Source organism: Labeo rohita, chromosome 8 (assembly GCF_022985175.1).
Source record: "Labeo rohita strain BAU-BD-2019 chromosome 8, IGBB_LRoh.1.0, whole genome shotgun sequence".
Classification (NCBI taxonomy): Eukaryota; Metazoa; Chordata; class Actinopteri; order Cypriniformes; family Cyprinidae; genus Labeo; species Labeo rohita.
The window spans coordinates 31,751,132-31,770,102 of record NC_066876.1 but is presented as its reverse complement, the minus strand read 5'-3'; the positions used below and the strand labels follow the sequence as shown (position 1 = coordinate 31,770,102).

The 18,971-nt window shown below is 34.9% G+C and overlaps 1 protein-coding gene across 3 annotated transcripts in view; it reads right to left on the bottom strand.

The window, feature by feature from the left end:
• efna5b (ephrin-A5b) overlaps window positions 1-15,266 on the bottom strand; it is a 145,773-nt gene extending 130,507 nt beyond the window's left edge. For 2 of the 3 annotated variants that reach the window (XM_051118075.1, XM_051118077.1), the window contains exon 1: window positions 14,571-15,266. In XM_051118075.1, the coding sequence (XP_050974032.1) occupies window positions 14,571-14,695 (125 nt within the window). In that variant the 5' untranslated portion in view covers window positions 14,696-15,266. The remainder of the gene's footprint in view (window positions 1-14,570) is intronic. The other variant, XM_051118076.1, reaches the window with a different exon arrangement.
• Window positions 15,267-18,971: the final 3,705 nt, after the last annotated feature.

Genomic DNA, 18,971 nt, shown 5'->3' with positions numbered 1-18,971 from the left:
TCTTTATGGAAATATTTATGTTTCTGTCCAGAAAGACCGTTTTATTATTGCTAGCTGATTCGTGGATGGACGCATGTCTTTTACTGGCAGAGGTTTCTGGTTTGGGTTTCAGATTGCATGGTTTGATCAGACGTTAGTGTAAATAAAAGCAAATAAAACGCCAGTTTGGAATTAAAACGAATGTGTGTGTGTCTGTGAAGGCATCCGTGAGTCACCGTAAACATGCCCTCATGCATTTGTTTCTCAGGTGTCGTGTTCACCTGAAGATTAAGAATTTCCCACAAGCTTCTTTGTAGCCGCTGTGTTCGGTTGCTTCTTAAGCTCGCAGGCTAGTAACTAAACCCCGCCGCTCTTTGTTCGCAGACACAAAAGACGTGCTCTCTGCGGAGGGGAGTTGGGCGACTGAGGGTTGGCAAGGTGTAAAACAAACTCAAGCTAAGGCCATGTGTGCACTTTGCATCGGAGACGACCAGGTAAATCTGTGCCGCACAAAAGGAGCACTACAGGAGAAACCAATGAGACTTAATTAGAGGCTGCTAACTAATGACACGGCGTAGGATTTCACTTGAACTGGAATGTGAGCGACACAGTATTGTTCTGTCATGTCAATCTGGGATGGTTTACAAATGGTTGGCTTCAACTGTACTTTTCTGCATTGACGCAACACAGTGTTTATGTTTGGTTGTTGAGAAATATACACGGATCCAAGTCTCTTCTCTTCCTCTCAAATTTCTACAAAAATACAGTGATATTGCAAAATATTATTTCAATCTTAAAATTACTTTCTCTATCTGAATGTATTTTAGAATTAAATACATTCCTGTCAATTCCAAGCTGAATTTTTGAATTATTGAATTATTGCTCGCCAAGGCTGCATTTATTTGATTAGAAATACTGTAAAAACAGTAAAAAATCTGAAATATTATTAAAACTTATAATAGTTGTTTTCTACATGAATATCAGTTAAAATGTCATTTATTTCTGTGATCAAAGCTGAATTTTCAGCATCATTACGCCAGTCAGAGTCACATGATCCTTCAGAAATCATTCTAATATGCTGATTTGCTCAAAAGTTATTACAAAGATAAATTAATACTTTTATTTATCAAGGCTACATTATATTGATCAAAATAAATAAACAAAACATCAAACATATATCTTGCTTGTATGATATTGCTTATTATTATTACTTCAAGAAATACAACTTAATATACTATAGTAATATACTTTTTTTTTTTTTTTTAGTTTCTTTAAGTTAACCAAACTTTTATTTTGGTGAGCTGTCATGAAGATTTTTGTTTGAAATACATTTTTGTTTAAACAAATGTAAATAACAAATTTACGAAAAAAAAAAAAAAAAAAAACTCAGTTTTTGTTCATAGTTTTCTGATGCAGCTCTAGTTATTTATTTATTTATTTATTAATTGAAGTGAATAAATGACTAAATAGGTAACATTTATGTATTTATTTTTTTACTAAATGAATTAATGAATGAAAAAAAAACGAATAATAAATAAGTAAATTAGTTTATTAAATTTATGTGTTAAATAAAAGAATAATTAAATAAATAATTTATTATAAAACCATTATATATTTTTAAAAATATAACAATTAATTTACATTGGGGAATAAATATTGCCATATAAGATGCTGCATAACAGAATTTTATAAATTAAAACATAAACGCAAAAATATCATAAAAGATCTTGACAAATGTTAATACATTTATTTTGATATGATATCATTTATCGACCAGCCCTACTTCAATGCTGTTTGTGCAACACAATAAGCTGATTTTATAATATTATCAAGCTGATGGGACCAAAACTGCACATTTGCAAGTATATTATATTAATATTAAAAGTTAAAAATATATATTAAAAAAAAAAAAGAATACATTTATTAATCAAAGATGCATTACATTAATCAAAAGTGACATTAAAGACATTTATAATGTTACAAAAGATTTCTATTTCAAATAAATGCTGTTCTTTTGAACTTTGTTCATCTATGAATCCTGAAAAATAAAATGCATCACAGTTTACAGTTAAAAATATTAGATTTTCAACTTTGATAATAATCAGAAATGTTTGTTGAGCAGCAAATCAGCATATTAGAATGATTTCTGAAGCATCACGTGACACTGAAGACTGGAGTAATGATGCTGAAAATTGATTAGAGAAATTACATTTTTACATAGATTGACATAGAAAACGGCTACGTGAAAATTTGAAAAATATTTCACATTTTTACCATAGTTTTGATTAAATAAACACAGCCTTGGTGAGCGGGAGAGACTTCTTTTGAAACCATTAAAGATCATAATTATTCCAAACTCTTGACGGGTTAGTGTAAAATCAGCACGTCCTTTCCAATGACGCATAAAGCGCAGCTCTATAAACACCTCAACGCTGGTCCGTCAGTGTAATTAATTTTGCATGTAAATCTGATCCTGATTAGCACAGACCAAATACGGTTGGCGAAAAAAACAAAACCCTTTTCTTTTTCCCAAGAATGCTTTGAAACAAAAAGCAAAGCCACAATTAATGCCAGCCATTTTTTTTTGCACCGTTCTCTCTCGCCGTAAATCTTCAGAGAGTCGATATTCCGGCTCGGCTCAATGTCAGCGCTCGTTACGCCTGACGCGGCCCGGGACGGAGTCTGACCCCTGCACCCCTCCTCCGGCCTCCTCCGCCGGCACTTTCCCTTCACATTACTTCTGCTATTCTAACTTTTCCACTTCTGAGCAGCATCAATTATGCACTAGAATAACACGGGCCCCATACGACATAAAGGCCGATTATGGGCGTGAATAATTCAGCCACCGTCGTGCCGTGTAGCTCTCACCGGCGATACGGCGACAGGCTCGCGTGAAGAACCGGGCACTGAGAGACTCCGCCGATTGGCTTAGAGCGACACGGTCGTTTGACGCCCAAGAATTTCTGTGGTGAGCTGCTAGGAAAATATTCGAGGGAAATACTTCATTTTCTGCTGGTATACAATAAAACATTCTCCTTTTCCGAACAAAAATGTCTCATAGAGTTCGGTTTGATCACAAATAAAAGCTAAAGACTTGAAACCTCAGGTTTCACCTTTGCTGTTTCAACATGGCCGCCTTGACCTCGTTTCTTCAGGATTGCGTGCGAAGGTTTGCCGGCGCAGCTCGACTGTGAGATCACAAACAGCTCTTAATATTTCATAATCTCACCAGCATCACGCTCAGCTTCGCTGTCTCAACCAATCAGACGGGAGGAAGAGCTGCACACCCATTGGCTGATCGACACCCAAAAACACATCACAGGCTTTCTGCAGGTCGTCTTGAGATGATTTTTACACATTCAAGGAGGGGGAATAAAACACGCTATGCCAAAACACTATTATGAATATGAAAACCATTCAAGTACTGAATGACATTACTAGATTTGGTAAACAAATTTTATCACCCACCAAATATATGTATATATGTGTATATATATATATATATATATTTGAAAATAAAATAAAATATTTAAATAATATTTAAATATTAAATATTTAATTTAAACCAGTGCTATTTAGTATAGTGTATAATATATACATTTTTTTTTTTTTTTTCATTTTAATTTTAGTTCAACTTTTAGTAATTTTGGTGTGCATTTTTGTAATTTTCAGTAGTTTTGCAGGGTTATTTTACTTATTTTTATATATTACATATTTTTATATCTATATCATTTTTATACATTTTTATTTCAGTTGTAGTTTTAGTTATTTTAGTACAACAAATCAAACTAAAATTAAAATAAGCAATGTTCCCTAGCTAACTAGCAGAAATAAGCTTTTAATATTTTATTTTATTTAAGTTCAGTTATAACTTTAGTTTAATAACCCTGGTTTAACTTCCCAAAACTATTTAACTTAAAAGTAAAAAAAAAATATATCTGTATATAAAAGTTGTATATTAATTTAATAAACTTCTGATCAACTATTATTATTACTATTACTATTACTATTATTACAATTATATAAAAGTGTTTTGCATCTCACCAATTAAAAAACAAACAGATTTCTTATGATAAATAATTTCAGCTTGAATATATTTTTTCATAGTAATTAACAATGTATTTAGTTAATTCAGTGTATTCATATTTATGTCTCATATCAGTAATAAATAAATAAAGGATCTCTGATGGTTAATACAGATTATTCCACACTTCACACACTTTTAATCTCACAATCTTAAAATGCTTTCTGTGTAACACACATATTCCTTGCTTCTAGATGTTTCTCTTAGTATGTACCTCAAAACAGTCGTTCATATTTATACATAATCATCCATGAGCTGTAATCTTTTTTATCAGACCTGTGTCTTGAGTTAATGAATCCACCTTCACCATCTGGATGTTTGTGACCCGTCGGCATTAACTGACTGTCAGCCGGTCGCAGTAGCCACAACACTGGGCCTAAATCAAACAGAGGAGCGCAGGAGACACCCCAACAGCCCCTAAAGCCCTGAGCCTATTACAGCACATGTAAAGGGCCAGTAATCCCCGATTAGTCCAGAGAGAGAGAGAGGTCCAGAGAGAGAGAGAGAGACAGAGAGAGAGAGAGAGAGAGAGAGAGAGAGAGAGAGAGAGAGAGAGAGAGAGAGAGAGAGAGAGAGAAAGAGGGAGAGAGAGAAAGAAGCCGCCCCAGATGGCCTCTTCCGTGCGGACCGGACCATTGAGCACCGAGAGGGCAAAAAAAAAAAGAAAAAAAAAAAAAAAAAACAGCTTGAGGTTTGGGAAGCAGAGAGATCAGCAGCCAAACAAACATGGCTTTAGAAACAGATGCTAAATATCCTAGCGGGACGCTGGAAACGCAGCATATTCAATTTCTCAGTCAAACGCAACTGCAAGACAGAACAGAAGAGGACAATTAAAGGTTCTCAGGCGCTGAAAGCAACTGTCCGGGCCGATATTTATAACTTAACTGTTTCTGCAGACTTCCAAAGACACTCCAGGGTTCCTCTTAAGTCTTATTTATCTCATTAGGCCTTTAACACTGATTAATATGAATGCCGAATGTGAGCAGGAAGGTTTCTATGGAGGAGAGGAAGAGGGATTAAAGAGGAAAGGGTTTTGTGTCACTAGACAATGAGCCGATGGCTTTTTAAGCCCTTTAGTGACTCCACGCCATTACCGCATGAATGAGGGGACGCCGAGGAGACCTCGAGTCACTTCAGTCCCGGAGACGCTAAAACAAACAAACCTCTGTCAAGACACCCACAACACTGCACGCATTTCCAGGTGAGCCGGCGAGGTTTACGCCAAAACCGCAAAATTTACAAGAACAACATCAACAAACTTTAAGCTGAAAGTTGTCAAACATACTTGACCACATGCTTAAGACAAAAGAGTGTGTGTGTAAAGGATTTTCTTTTTATACGTCCAGTCAAAAGTTTGTCACGTCTACTCGCTCTGTTTTACATCTTCCAGATTTGACAAGAAAAAAGAAAACTAAGAAATTGCACAAAATTAACTACTAAAGTAAAAATGCTAACTTGTTCATCCATCCATTCCATTATCAAAAAATAATAAATAAATATAATAAATAGAAATAATATATAAAATAAATAAAAAGGCAAAATAAAAATAAAATAAATGAAAATTTATATATAAGTGTATTCATGTGTAGATAGAATTTATATTTCTCTACAAAATTAAAGTAAAAAAGTGAAGCATTTAAGCAGGCACCTTCAGATTTAGTCAAATGCATCTAATAAAGTAAATTAAAAAAAAATTAATATATGCAATGATATTAATTTTTTTTTTTTTTTAATTAAGAACCTTGTGGATCAAAAGACTTCTTTAGATCTTGAGAAACAAATTCAATCGGTTATATCTGACAAAAATTATATATACATAATGTTAAAATATTTATATTTACAAAATATTATATTAACAATTACATTTTGAAAAAACGTAATATGTTATGTATTTTAAATATAAAATGTATATTTTTACATTTTTTAATTAATACTTTTTTAAATGTTCAAAATATAATACATATAAAAAACATAAATAAAATACAATAAAATAAAATCAATAAATATTTTTTCATGTGTGTGCACAGCTTAAATTTGCCTATAAATTTAATTTGAGCATTTAAGCAGAAACCTTCAGATCAAAAGCTCTTCAGATCTTGAGAAACAAATTCAATTGAGTATATCTGACAAAAAATTCTCTATATATAAAAAATAAAAATATAATGTTAAAATATTTATATTTATGAAATATTATCTATTTTAAAATATATATAAATTATAAAAATTATTTTAAAAAACAGACAATTAATATAAAATGTATATATATATTTTTTTTATTTAATACTATTTTACATTTTTAAAATAATACATATAAAAATGAATACATAAAATAAAATCAATAATTTTTTGTAAATAATTCATATGTGTGCACAGCTTACATTTGTCTACAAACTTAATTTGAAGCATTTGAGAAAAAACAACATCAAAAGCTCTTAAGAAACAAATTCATATGGGTAAATCTGAAAAAAAAAATTATATATATATATATATATATATATAAAATATAATGTTCAAATATTTATATTTAATATAAATTGCAAAAATTAATTAGAAACACTTTAAATATCAATTAAAAAATTATATAGAGTGTATATTAACAATTTTTATTTTAATTATTTTTTTAAATTTAATTTAATAATTTAATAAAGTTTCAAATATAATACATATAAAAATATAAAAATACATATAAAAATAAAATCACAAACATTTTTTTGTAAATAATTCATATGTGTGCACAACTTACACTTGTCTACAAACCTAATTTGAAGCATTTACGCAAAAACCTTCAGATCAAAAGCTTTTTAGATCTTGAGAAACATAAATTCGTTCAAGCGTATCTGAACTTCACACAGGGGAACCTGAGTGTTTCGGGAAAGCGAAGGCAAATCACGTTCCTTTGTGCTTTGTGCACGGCTCTGACATCCTTACAACAACGGCGAGGGCCGATACTGTATCTTGGGTGCAACAAAACACCCTGGCCCGACGCGAAAGCCCCTCCGCCCCCTGGAGGACTTGAAGAAGGACAAAGGCCAGTTCTGGGGTTAATCCTGTCGGCTTAGGGCTCGTCACAGACCCCGAGCTCCGAAATGTCACCTACATTGTTCGCCGGCCGGTAGAAGCGGCCAGACACATGCGTCTGTGAAACCCCGCTTGGCGTGGGAGAAAGCGGCGGCGAGGGAAATCGCCTCTGCCCTCCATTGTGGCCCGTTCGCCGCGTCCCTGTAAACGCAGAGAGTATTACAAGCAGCACCGTGAAGCGCTCTCCATTCACCCCCCTTCATCCTCTCCTGCTCTCCTTTTCTCTAAATGCATGCATACTTTCGGCCCGGGTTGTGGAGAGGCGACAGCGAGGGGAAACAATAGTGGCCTTTCAGAGCGGCCGAGGCCTGGCCGTGAGGAAGAGAGAGAGGAACCGGCCGCTCAATATTTGCAGCGGGCGGTCGGGAGAGCAGCGAGAGCTCGGCTTGTTTGTCTGTTTGTTTGGACGAGGAGCCGCTCGCCGGAGTAAACAGTGATGCACATTAAAAATAATCAAATGAAAACTCGCTCGCTCCACATACTCTCTGCACTTATGAAATCTTACGGCACGTTTACCTGGCTGCCGAGTCTCGCCAAACCCGTTTCAATTTCTGGAGAATTCGCCCGCAGCTGGAGACTGATTTATTTTCCTTAAACGGAGGTGTGAATGTGGAATGGCACGGGTGAAGCAGGCATGACCGATGCACCAGCCACACGGGCGTCATGCCACATTTAGACCAATGCAGCGTTACAAATAAAGCATTTGAACAGCCAGAAACGCTGTATGCGTCAAATAGTAATTCACATTAAATGAATACAATAAATTGCACTGAAGCTTTGTTCAGTGGAAGGATCTTGCTTTAAACGTCCCTCTATTACTACCAGACGATGCACAAAAATCTGAATTGTGCATTTGCTTATTTTAACCATTTTTGGCTGGATGAGGCTCTCAACCTTCATAAATCGATTAATTTTAAACATGCATTATGAATAAACCCAAACTGCATAAAATGCACTTCAAAACAGTGATGCTTGCTTTGCAAGTTCTATTACTACCAGACTATGCACAAAAGATACTAATATGTAGACTTTAGGTAGAAATATGTTTCTTTAAGGTACTAAATTGCACCTTTTAGGGGGTTTCATTACTGCTTTTGCTTATTTTAACCATTTTTTTTTTGCCAGATGAGGCTCTTAAGTTTCAGATATTAATTCATATTAAACATGCATATGAATAAAAGGCAAATAAAATAAATGGCATTACTTCACAAAAGTCTTGAGTAAAAGGATCTTGCTTTACGAGCTCCACTACTACCAGACAATGCACAAATATAAATATGTAAAATGTACCATTTAGGTACTAATATGTACAATTTAGGTGCAAATATGTACCTTTAAGTTACTAAAACCCACCTTTTAGGGGTTTGCATTATTGCATTTGCTTATTTTAAACATTTTTTGCCAAAATGAGACTCAAGTTTCAAATATGAATTCATACTAAACAATCATATGATGACAGAAAAATGGCATTACTTCACAAGAGTCATATTCAGTAAGAGGATCTTGCTTTGCAAGCTCTATTAATACCACAATGCACAAATATTAATATGCAAAATGTACCATTTAGGTACTAATATGTACAATTTTGGTGCAAATACATACCTTTAAGACACTAAAATGCACTTTTTGGGGTTTGCATCATTGCATTTGCTTATTTTAACCATTTTTGGCCAAATGAGATTTTTAAGTTTCAAATATGAATTCATAAAAACATGCATATGAATAAAAGCAAATTGCATTACTTCACAAGAGTCATATTCAGTAAAAGGAGCTCTATTACTACAAGACGATGTGCAAATAGAAATATGCAAAATGTACCATTTACGTACTAATATTGGTACAAATATGTACCTTTAAGTTACTAAAATGCACCTTTTTGTGGTAAATAAGGTACAAAGGTGTACCATTTGAACAGCTTTTGTACATTTTTCTGAGTGCATTTGCTCATTTTAATCATAATTTGCTGGATGAGGCTCTCAAATTTCAAAATTTTGAATATGCATTATGAATTAAACCAATTAAATAAATAAAAACTTTACAAAAGTTTTGTTCAGTAGAAGGATCTTGCTTCAAATGCTCCTCTATTACTACCATTTTTGCTGGACGAGGCTCTCAACCTTTATTACTTTACAACAGTCTTGTTCAGTAAAAGGATCTTGCTTTACAAGCACTAAGATGATGCAAAAACATCTTTCTTGTGCCTTAACCATTATTTGTTGGCTCTCAAGCTTCAAATACTAATTCACAAAAGTCTCATTCAGTAAAACGATCTTGCTTCAAATGTCCCTCTATTACTACCAGACGATCTATTTTGTGCATTTGCCTTTTTGTTAACAATTATTTGCTGGATGAGGCTCTCAACCTTCAAATATTGATTCATATTACATATGCATTATGAATAAAACCTATTAAAATAAAATACAATGCTTTACAACAGTCTTGTTCAGTAAAAGGATCTTGCTCTATTACTACCAGACGATGCAAAAAACTTGTCAAATGTCAAATGTACCATTTAGGAACTAATTTAGAAAAAAATATGTAGCTTTAAGGTACTAAAACGCACCTTTTCGAGGGTAAACATGGTACAAAGGCATACTGTTTAAAAGAGTATCATGCCAGTGACAGCTTTTTTTTTGAATGCATTTGCTTATTTCAACCATATTAAATATGCATTATGAATAAAACCAAACAAAACAAATTGCATTACTTTATAATAGTCTTGTTTGGTAAACGGATCTTGCTTTACAAGCTCTTTTAAAGCACAAACATCTGTCTTGGGCGCACTCTCAAGAAAAAGGTACAAAAGCTGTCACTGGGGCGTTACGCTTTCAAAAGGTACTAATTTGTACCATTTAGGTACTTATTTAGGTACAAATATGTGTCTTTAAGCTACTAAAATGCACCTTTTGGGGTAAATAAGTTACAAAGGTCTACCTTTTATCAGGGTATCATCCCAATGATGGCTTTTGTACCTTTTTCTGAGTGCATTTGCTTATTTTATCTATTATTTGCTGGAGGAGGCACTCAGATTTCAAATATTAATTCATATTAAGCGTGCATCACGAATAAAAGCAAGTAAAATAAATTGCACAAAAAACTTCACAAAAGTTCTTCAAACGTTCCTCTATTACTACCAGGCGATGCACAACATCTGTCTTGTGCATTGGCTTATTTTAACCATTATTTGCTGGATGAGGCTCTTAAAATCTGAAAATTAATTATGCATTAGGAATAAAACCGAATAAAATAAAATGCATTGCAGTCTTGTTAAGTAAAGGATCTTTACAAGCTCTACCAAAACATCTGTCTTGTGCATTTGCTTATTTTAGCCATCATAATCATGCTGATGCACAAAACATGCAACAAAACCTGCAGCACTAGGGCGTATTTGACTCACATTCCTCTGCTGCATATTAAAAGTGGACCAGAACATTAAGCCATGTGGCTTTAGATTAAACACACAACCCAAGAAGAGTCTGCGCTAAATTAATTACATAAATCGAATTACACGAGAGAATCAGCTAGAATGCTGCTGATAATAAATTGGTCCTGCATGCAGATTCTAAAGTGAACTGCACGGGAAAAACCTGCAGCAGCTGCGTCTCTCCAGCGTTCGCTCATGTACGTCTAATCCAGAGCAGACTCGACACCAACGCAATGCCATCAAAGTTTACAAAGCCTTATCCTGAGAAAGCATTTTATCCAGATACTGTATCCAAAAACAACAGACAGTAAATCCCTGGCTCTTTCTCTCTCTTATTAAATAAAGAACTGTTGCATCGCACAAACGTCCCGTTGCCTTTTCAAGCACCTAATGAGCTGTTGCAGGATAACCGTAAAGTTATTTTTCTAATCCACTGTCATCCCGCTCTCTCTTTTTCAAATCTTCTGTCTTTTATGTCATCGTCTGTTGTTTAAAATCATCACAATAATCATTCCCCAGACCAGGTTTCTCATGGACCTGCTGAACTCTCCAGTACGTAAACCATCTTGGAGAATGAATTTCGACAGCGAAAAGGCACGGCACATTTTACATACCGCGGGAGAAGTTTTACAAGGCTAAAAGAGGAAAATAGGCAGTGTCAAAACTAGTCAAGTCAGTCCGAATTGCAGCAGGATCCGTTTAAGGCTGAAGAATAAGAGGCTCTGTTTTCATATTTAGAGCAGCAGTCATAGACGGCTGAAGAAAGCAAACAGGAATGCCACATGCATGAAGCACGGACCATGTTTTACGTTTCTCAGCTGAGCTGGATCATGCATTACTGTACTTTTCTAAGCTCCAACAGAGGAGAGAGATTTAAGAGGTGCTAAAATGCACATAAAATACATGCAAGTACATATAAGCTGCTACATGTGGAGTTTGCGGAGGTCAGAACGGTTCAACTCTGTGTGGTTAAACAATGGTGGGAACTTCTCTCTCTTAAAAAAATCACGTAAAGCAGCAGAAGTACGCAAAATATTTTTTGCAAACAAAAAGTCATTTTAAAAAATGCTAAATAAAAAGTTAGTAATATTTTTATTTAAAAATGTAGAATTTTATTATGAAAAGATATTTAGCAAACAAAATTTTAATAATTATTACAAATATTTAATAAACAACTATTTTATTTTACAAAATACATTTTAATATATAATGAAAAATATTTTTTATTCAAATTAAAGTTTGAATTTTAATGCATTTTAATTATGAATATTTAATAAAAATTAGAAATGTATTTTTGCACACAAAACTGCAACAAATAGTAATAAAAATATTTCAATGTTTTATATTTCATTTTTATTTTTAATTCTATACATTAAAAAAAAATATATATATATATACATATACATATACATATATATATATATATATATATATATATACATATATATATATATATATATATATATATATATAGATAGATAGATAGATAGATAGATAGATATAGATTTCGAATTGTGTTTTGGGAAGTTTTATGGGAAATGCTGCCGTAAACACGATCGTCCCATAAACGCCGGATGGTCCTGCACGTTTAAGTCGAGTGGGAACACATTTCTCGCTGGTTCATCATGGAACATTTTCGCAAGCAACCCTACTATCGTGTTACAGCTGAATATATGTGAGGTTTCCGTTCGTAGAGCGTGTGACCCTTACGCCCGGGTCTCCAGCGGAGGAGCCGCACAGCCGGAATGAAGCTCCTGAAATATCTAATTGTATTCATTCATTTTCTCTGCTCAGCATGGCACTGAGAAATAAAGAGTGTCGCAGCTAAAGTGGAAGGAAGTCAGAGGGAAATCTGGCTGGCGGGGTTTCTTGAGCATGGGAAACGGTGCGCGTCCTCATTACGGCTGTTTAGCGTGCCAAAGGTGCAGCGAGTAATTAACTAATTAACGATTCATACTCGGAACGGATGTGCGGAGAGTCAGCAGACGGCCTGAGTCAATCTCTCTGCCCCTCTGATATTCATGATACTCATGAGATGAATACAGAGCGGATACACTACCTCAACTTACATGCAAAAAAAATTCATTCTGGTCAGTGAGTTTTACAGTCCATGTGTTCATATTATGTCCTGCATGCATGCATTTCTTTTTCAGATCATTGTGAGGGTGTATGAGTCAAACAAACAAGATTATTGGACATCAAAATGAGTTACTGGACAAAAAATATCCTTTCTGTGAGTCTATCTGCTTCCCTCAAGCAAAAACAAGACAATAAAAGACTTCGGAAACCACTGGATTCTTATAGGCCTTGACGTGAATCACTGCAAACCATCTGGGCTTCTGGGAACTGGGGTTATTTCCCCAAAAACATGGAGGAGAAAAAAATACAGGACTTTATATTCTGAAACATTTCTTTTTTTTTTTTACGTACAGCAATCTGCAATTAACTTTTTTTTGTTAATTCACGATCTTCACGATCAACCGTGCATCCAAACGAAAGCGTGGCTTTTCAGCTTCACATATAACATGAAACCTGACTTTGCATTTTTCTGTTTAAACAAAGTGTCACATAAATAACCTGCGCTCTCGAAGCAGGGGGGAAATTCTGACCGCAAAACTTCTAATCAGCAGAGATCTATTCGCTCTGACAGCAGTCTGCTGCTTTCAAACAAGTTTTAAATATGACATGCAACCTATTTTTTTTTTTAGCTGCGCTGGAGATGCACTGAAAAAACAAACTTTGCTGCTTTTATGAAAAGTGTAAATGTGTGAATATTCAATCAAAATTAGACAGACATTTTAAATAAGAAACAAGCCAAGTTACAAATAAATAAACTAAACATTAAAGGTCATTCAGAGACTCAGAGTTATATGATGTTAGTTTATTTTCTTTCGCTTTAAAATAAAAAAAGAATGAAAAAAATAAAAACTTTTAAATTAGTGGAGAAAACCCTCAAGCTATGAAGCACTTATTAAATGCTTTATTGCTTCTGTTTGTTAATCATCTTTAAATGCATTCACCACATATTAACATTGCAAGATATTTTAACGTGCATTTATTTATTTATTTTTGAACGGAGAATTGCAAAGTCATTTACAGTTGTGTTCATTCGTGTAAAGCAGATCTGGTCTCCTGCTCTTCACAGTGCGGCCCTTTTAATATCCAAAAAAACATTTCATACACCTGCTTTTTATTCATGTTTTACTGCAGATAATTACAGGATATTGAAATGAATTTGTGTGTTAATGCATATAATACATATAGCTTTTATTTCAGAGTTTCACTGTGCATCAGTGCATCGACGCTTCAAAGCCACACGAATTCATTTACAGTGCAACGTTGGTCTATCGGAAAAAAGCGTTCGATTATTTATAGATTTCTGTGGAGAGACGTTTTCACTTATGCAAATATAAATATGTAGGCTATCATAACAACTGTACTGAAAAATGCATCCTGCCCTGACAAACCATGAGACTGCCAATGAATTCATCTGAATGTACGGAACCAAACACTGAAGTAAACTTTAGCCTACGATATAAAGTCCGATCCGCACCCGTAGCGACGGAACGGGCCGAAACTCGTTCGCGGCTCGAATTGTGTCTATTTGTTTAATGCAATTCATTCCATGACGCTTTATTAAAGAGAAAAATCTGCGTGATTTTTTTGTGTTTAATTTCTTACTGACACTTTTTATTTATGATACAAATATGTATCCATAAGAATAAACAGAATTAGATATTATTCTACTGTTCTGTTTTTTTTTTTAAATGCACAATTAATAATTTATAACAAATCGCGAATAATCGCAGAAACGCGACTGATGCGCGGCATCAATAAAGCGTTCATATAAATAACGCGCCATCCTATCGTTGTGCTGACTTCGTTTTAATAACTGTATTTTTATGCATGCGTATGAAATATCTCTCTAGAAATGAAAATGCAAAGTGTCACGTATACAAAGTTCGCGCAAAGCAGCGGCGAATATAAACAGAAAGATCCGCTCACCTGGGGTTGGTTCGGTTCCAGTAGACCGCGTATCGATCAGCCATCACCTTTGAGCTGGGCTCTTGACTAAATACACACATCCACAGAATCACACCCACGAATATGATCATTTCCACTTGCAGCATCGCTACGGCACACTTGGACACGTATATTCCTCTTGCTTCAGTCGACTTTCATTCACATCTGTGGCGACGCGCCTGATGTCAGACAGTGGAGCAAGTGTTGAGATGTCCACGATCTTCTGTCAGTGGTGTGAATGTCCGCACTACGGTCAATAACTGTGGTCTGCGCCGCTGGAGAGACAAAAAAAATTCACCCAGTCAGTGTTTAGGGTTCATTCTAACACGCGTCAGTTTTGTAAAACACGCGCATATCACAAACGAGCGAGTCTGCAGAAGCGCTTCTCATCCACACATGCAACTACAAAGCAGGAGCGCGGTGTTAGTCCGAGAGAGAGTCCGTGCGGAGAGATTTGAAGAAGTTGCCGGAGGAGACAGAAGCTCAGAGTGATCTCACAGAGATGGAGAGCTGAAGTCCGTTCAGAGAAACGCAGAGCTCGACAAACACACCCGCGTTCCGGACGCACGCGTCACACTCCGTCATTCTAATGCAGGAGAGATGAAGGAGCGAGCGGGTCATCTGTTAGTTCATGTGCTTTCGGCTCGGCAGGAGGTGTGATGATGTGAACCCAGCGCCGTTCACTGCGAATGTGTGTTCGGTTACAGCGGGACGCAGGGGAAGCGCATTGGTCCGAACTCGGGTGGGCGGAACGCGAACAACGCAAACCCCGCCCACTACACTTTACTTCATAAATATAGCCCAAAGAGAGATAGAACGATCGATCAGTCGATAAACAGACAGATACTAAATAATACTCTAATACACATTTTTAACTAAATGTTAAAAACATAAAAAATAATAATATATATACACTAATACACATTTTTAACTAAATGTTAAAAACATAAAAAATAATAATATATACACTATTAGCCCTATATAAAGAATATTATATTATTTTTATTAATAAACACTAATATAAATCTAAAATATAATTAAGTACATATAAAAAGCACGCAAATACATACATTCATAAAGATAAATAGATAGATAGATAGATAGATAATACACAATACTCTAATATATATTTAAATTAAATATTATAAAGCAAAAATATAAACAATTTTATATTATATTTTAGAAATAAACAGAAATATAATTAGAAATAGAAATTAGAAACATATTTTATATTTATATACAGATAGACAGATGGTATCAAAATTCTTGATTTTTATTTTATGCCAAAAACCATTAGGATATTAAGTAAAGATCACCGTAAATACCGTATTAAATTACCATAAATACATAAAAACTTACATTTTTATTTGTAATATGCATTTCTAAGAACTTAATATGGACAACCTTAAAGGCGTTTTTCTCAATATTTTGATTTTTTTTTTGCACCCTCAGATTTCAAATTTTTTTATATAGTTCAATATCTCAATATCTCAGCCAAGTATTGTCCTATCCTAACAAACCATTCATAAATGGAAGGCATTTTTATTCTGCTTTTGATTCAAAAATGACATGTATGACTGGTTTTGTGGTCCAGGGTCACATATTATAATACAATTTAATATTATAAACAAAACAAATTAAATATAAATCAAATAACTAATAATTAAATAACATGACACACTGAAAAACTTGTTGATAAAATATTTGTAACAATTTGCACTAACACATTTTAAGTCAATTTTACTGCTACTGCTCTGTACAATTTATCTGTTATTTTCAAGTAAATCTACTTACTACTGAATGTAAAATCTACTTACCAAAGTTAATAAAATTAGTAACTTCAGCTTGTCCAGTAAACGTTTGAGTCATTTTTACTTTCTTATTTGGCAATACTTTCATTTTACTCAATATAGCAATGAATTAAACCATGTTTTTAAAGTGTGTTACAGTACCTGTACTGTAAGAAAATAAAAATCATGTAGGCACCATATCTACATAATTAGTAATGTGGCACTCACAGAACACAGAGACTTCAATGCTTGGTGCACAATATGCAATGATGGTAACATTTTATGGAATGTTTTTGAGTATGAATGTATCATTTTGCGTAGAAAATTTAACTTCAGATGTAACAAAATTGCAAGCTACTAAACCTAACAACAAAAGCAATGATAAAACAAAACCTTATTAAGCCACCAGTATTAGAAAAGTTGAGTAGGTTTTAAATAATTATATTCAATGCTTTAATTTCTACAAGGTTGAATTGAGTATTAACATAGAATTTACTTTGTTGTTGTTTTTTATTATTGCTTGAGCTAACTTTTTCATGTAGAAATTACATGTTTTTCTGTAGGCCGTATTTAGCAATCAAAAATATAAAATTGTAAATATAATAAAACTATTAAACACACAGAGAGACAGACAGACAGACAAACTATTTAAATGAACTATTAATCATCAAACTGCTGGTTAAAAAGAATGGCGTATTTTAAATCACTTTTCCAAAAGCATTTACTTGCGGCAGTGTGCACTTGTTGCAGTGTGTGTGTGTTTGACGTCCCGCAGTGCGTCACACAAATGCACCTAATCTACGCCCGGAGGCACGAACACATGAGAAAAGAGCTGCGAGCAACGCCGGAAAATATACAATGGCAAATATTTACTCAATTATAAGAATTATGTAAACGTCAAGCAATCCTCGACCTCATATACACTAAATATTGGATCCACTCTGAGACTTTGGGAAACGTCGAGCCGCTCAACCTGTTGCTGTAAAGAATTCTGATGACCTTCACAAGCGGCCTGTTTGTGGAGCGAGTGCTTTCGGATGTACTTGGCCTTCAGACACCGCGAGAGGGGCGCCGCTCCAAATTACACAGCTCCTCCGGCGGAGGCCAGTTGTCCCCTATATTCTGGTCACATCGAGCAGCGGGAGGGTGGCTCGGGGGGGGATGAGGTCATCGCACCAGCAGCAGCGTTTCTGCAATCTCTCCTCGCCGAACAGCCGCGTTCTCCTGCTGAGCTGCGTACAGACCGCATGTTGCCTCCATCTGATTTCAAAGCGAAAGATGATATTCCTCGCGTTCGCCTTTCACCCGGCCCTCGGCATCACAATAGGCATTTCGATTACTTGTTATGCCATATAATTTTCCAGCGAAGGCAGAGCTGTCAAAGAAACAGACAAGTTTGAAGCCTCATCGCAGAGACAAATTTATCGTGATTGATTGTTATTGTATACGGAGGTGCAGAAAGCGATTCTATCACGCAGGGGGGAAAAAAAAACTCTTGTGCGAGATGGAAAATCATCCTCCTCCCTGATAAAGTTCGCAGAGATATGAGTTTTCCAAGAGTAAGTGCCAATAAATAACTACATACAAATAATTAATGACCCTCAAGATAAATGATGTTCAGCATCTAATGGCCGTGAGACTGAAACCCAAGAACAGCATCAAAGAACTGCTTACTGATGCTGATATATTGAACACAAGGCTGTCTGGATGAAGCACTTTACTGTTTTTAGACATGTGTACTTATGTTGATTCAGTAGATGTTTTAAAATGCCTACCTTTTTCAGTTAAAGTGATAGTTCACCCAAACATGAAAATTTACACATTCTCAGGCCATCCAAGATGGTAGAACAGTAGAACAGTAAAGAGGATTTTAAGCTGAAGCCATGATTCTTGGTGACTCATAAAGTACAATCAGTGGCTGCACGACTTTAAGAATCAAAAATGCATATCAATGAACACAAAATTAATATTCGTCACTCCTGATAATAAATTGAGGTCTTATGAAGCGAAACAACTGGTCTGTGCAAGAAACATTATGTACAACATTATTACTAGGGATGCGCCGATCCAATACTCATATCGGGTATCGGCTCCGATACTGCTATTCTTTGTTGGATCGGGTATCGGTCAAAGAGGGCCGACCCAAATCCAATATTGTGTGTATAATTCTGTGTTACCGTCAAGCAACATAAAAGCATTATAAAGCACAAAAATATTTCCGTGCACTATATTCAAAGTCTTTTAAAGCCATACCATAGCTTAATGTGAGGTACATAGGAATATTTAAGTCCTTACAATAAAGTTAACACTAACTCTTCTCTCCACTGTGGCAGTCAGGGTGTCTGTGAGAACAAAACACAGGAGTAGAAAAGACTATAAATTGTTTTTAATGCGCACAGTAACTGAAATTTAAAACTGTTAAAAGAAAAGCTCAAACTGTTGCACAGATATAATAAACTACGCATCAATTTCTCTTCCCTCTGTGTTTTGAACTTTTTCATGCAAAGTGCTGCGTGCTGTGACTGTTGCTTCAAGCGCATCATTCTGCACACCGAATGCGCATATTGTAGGAGCTTCATGCCGCAGTGTATTT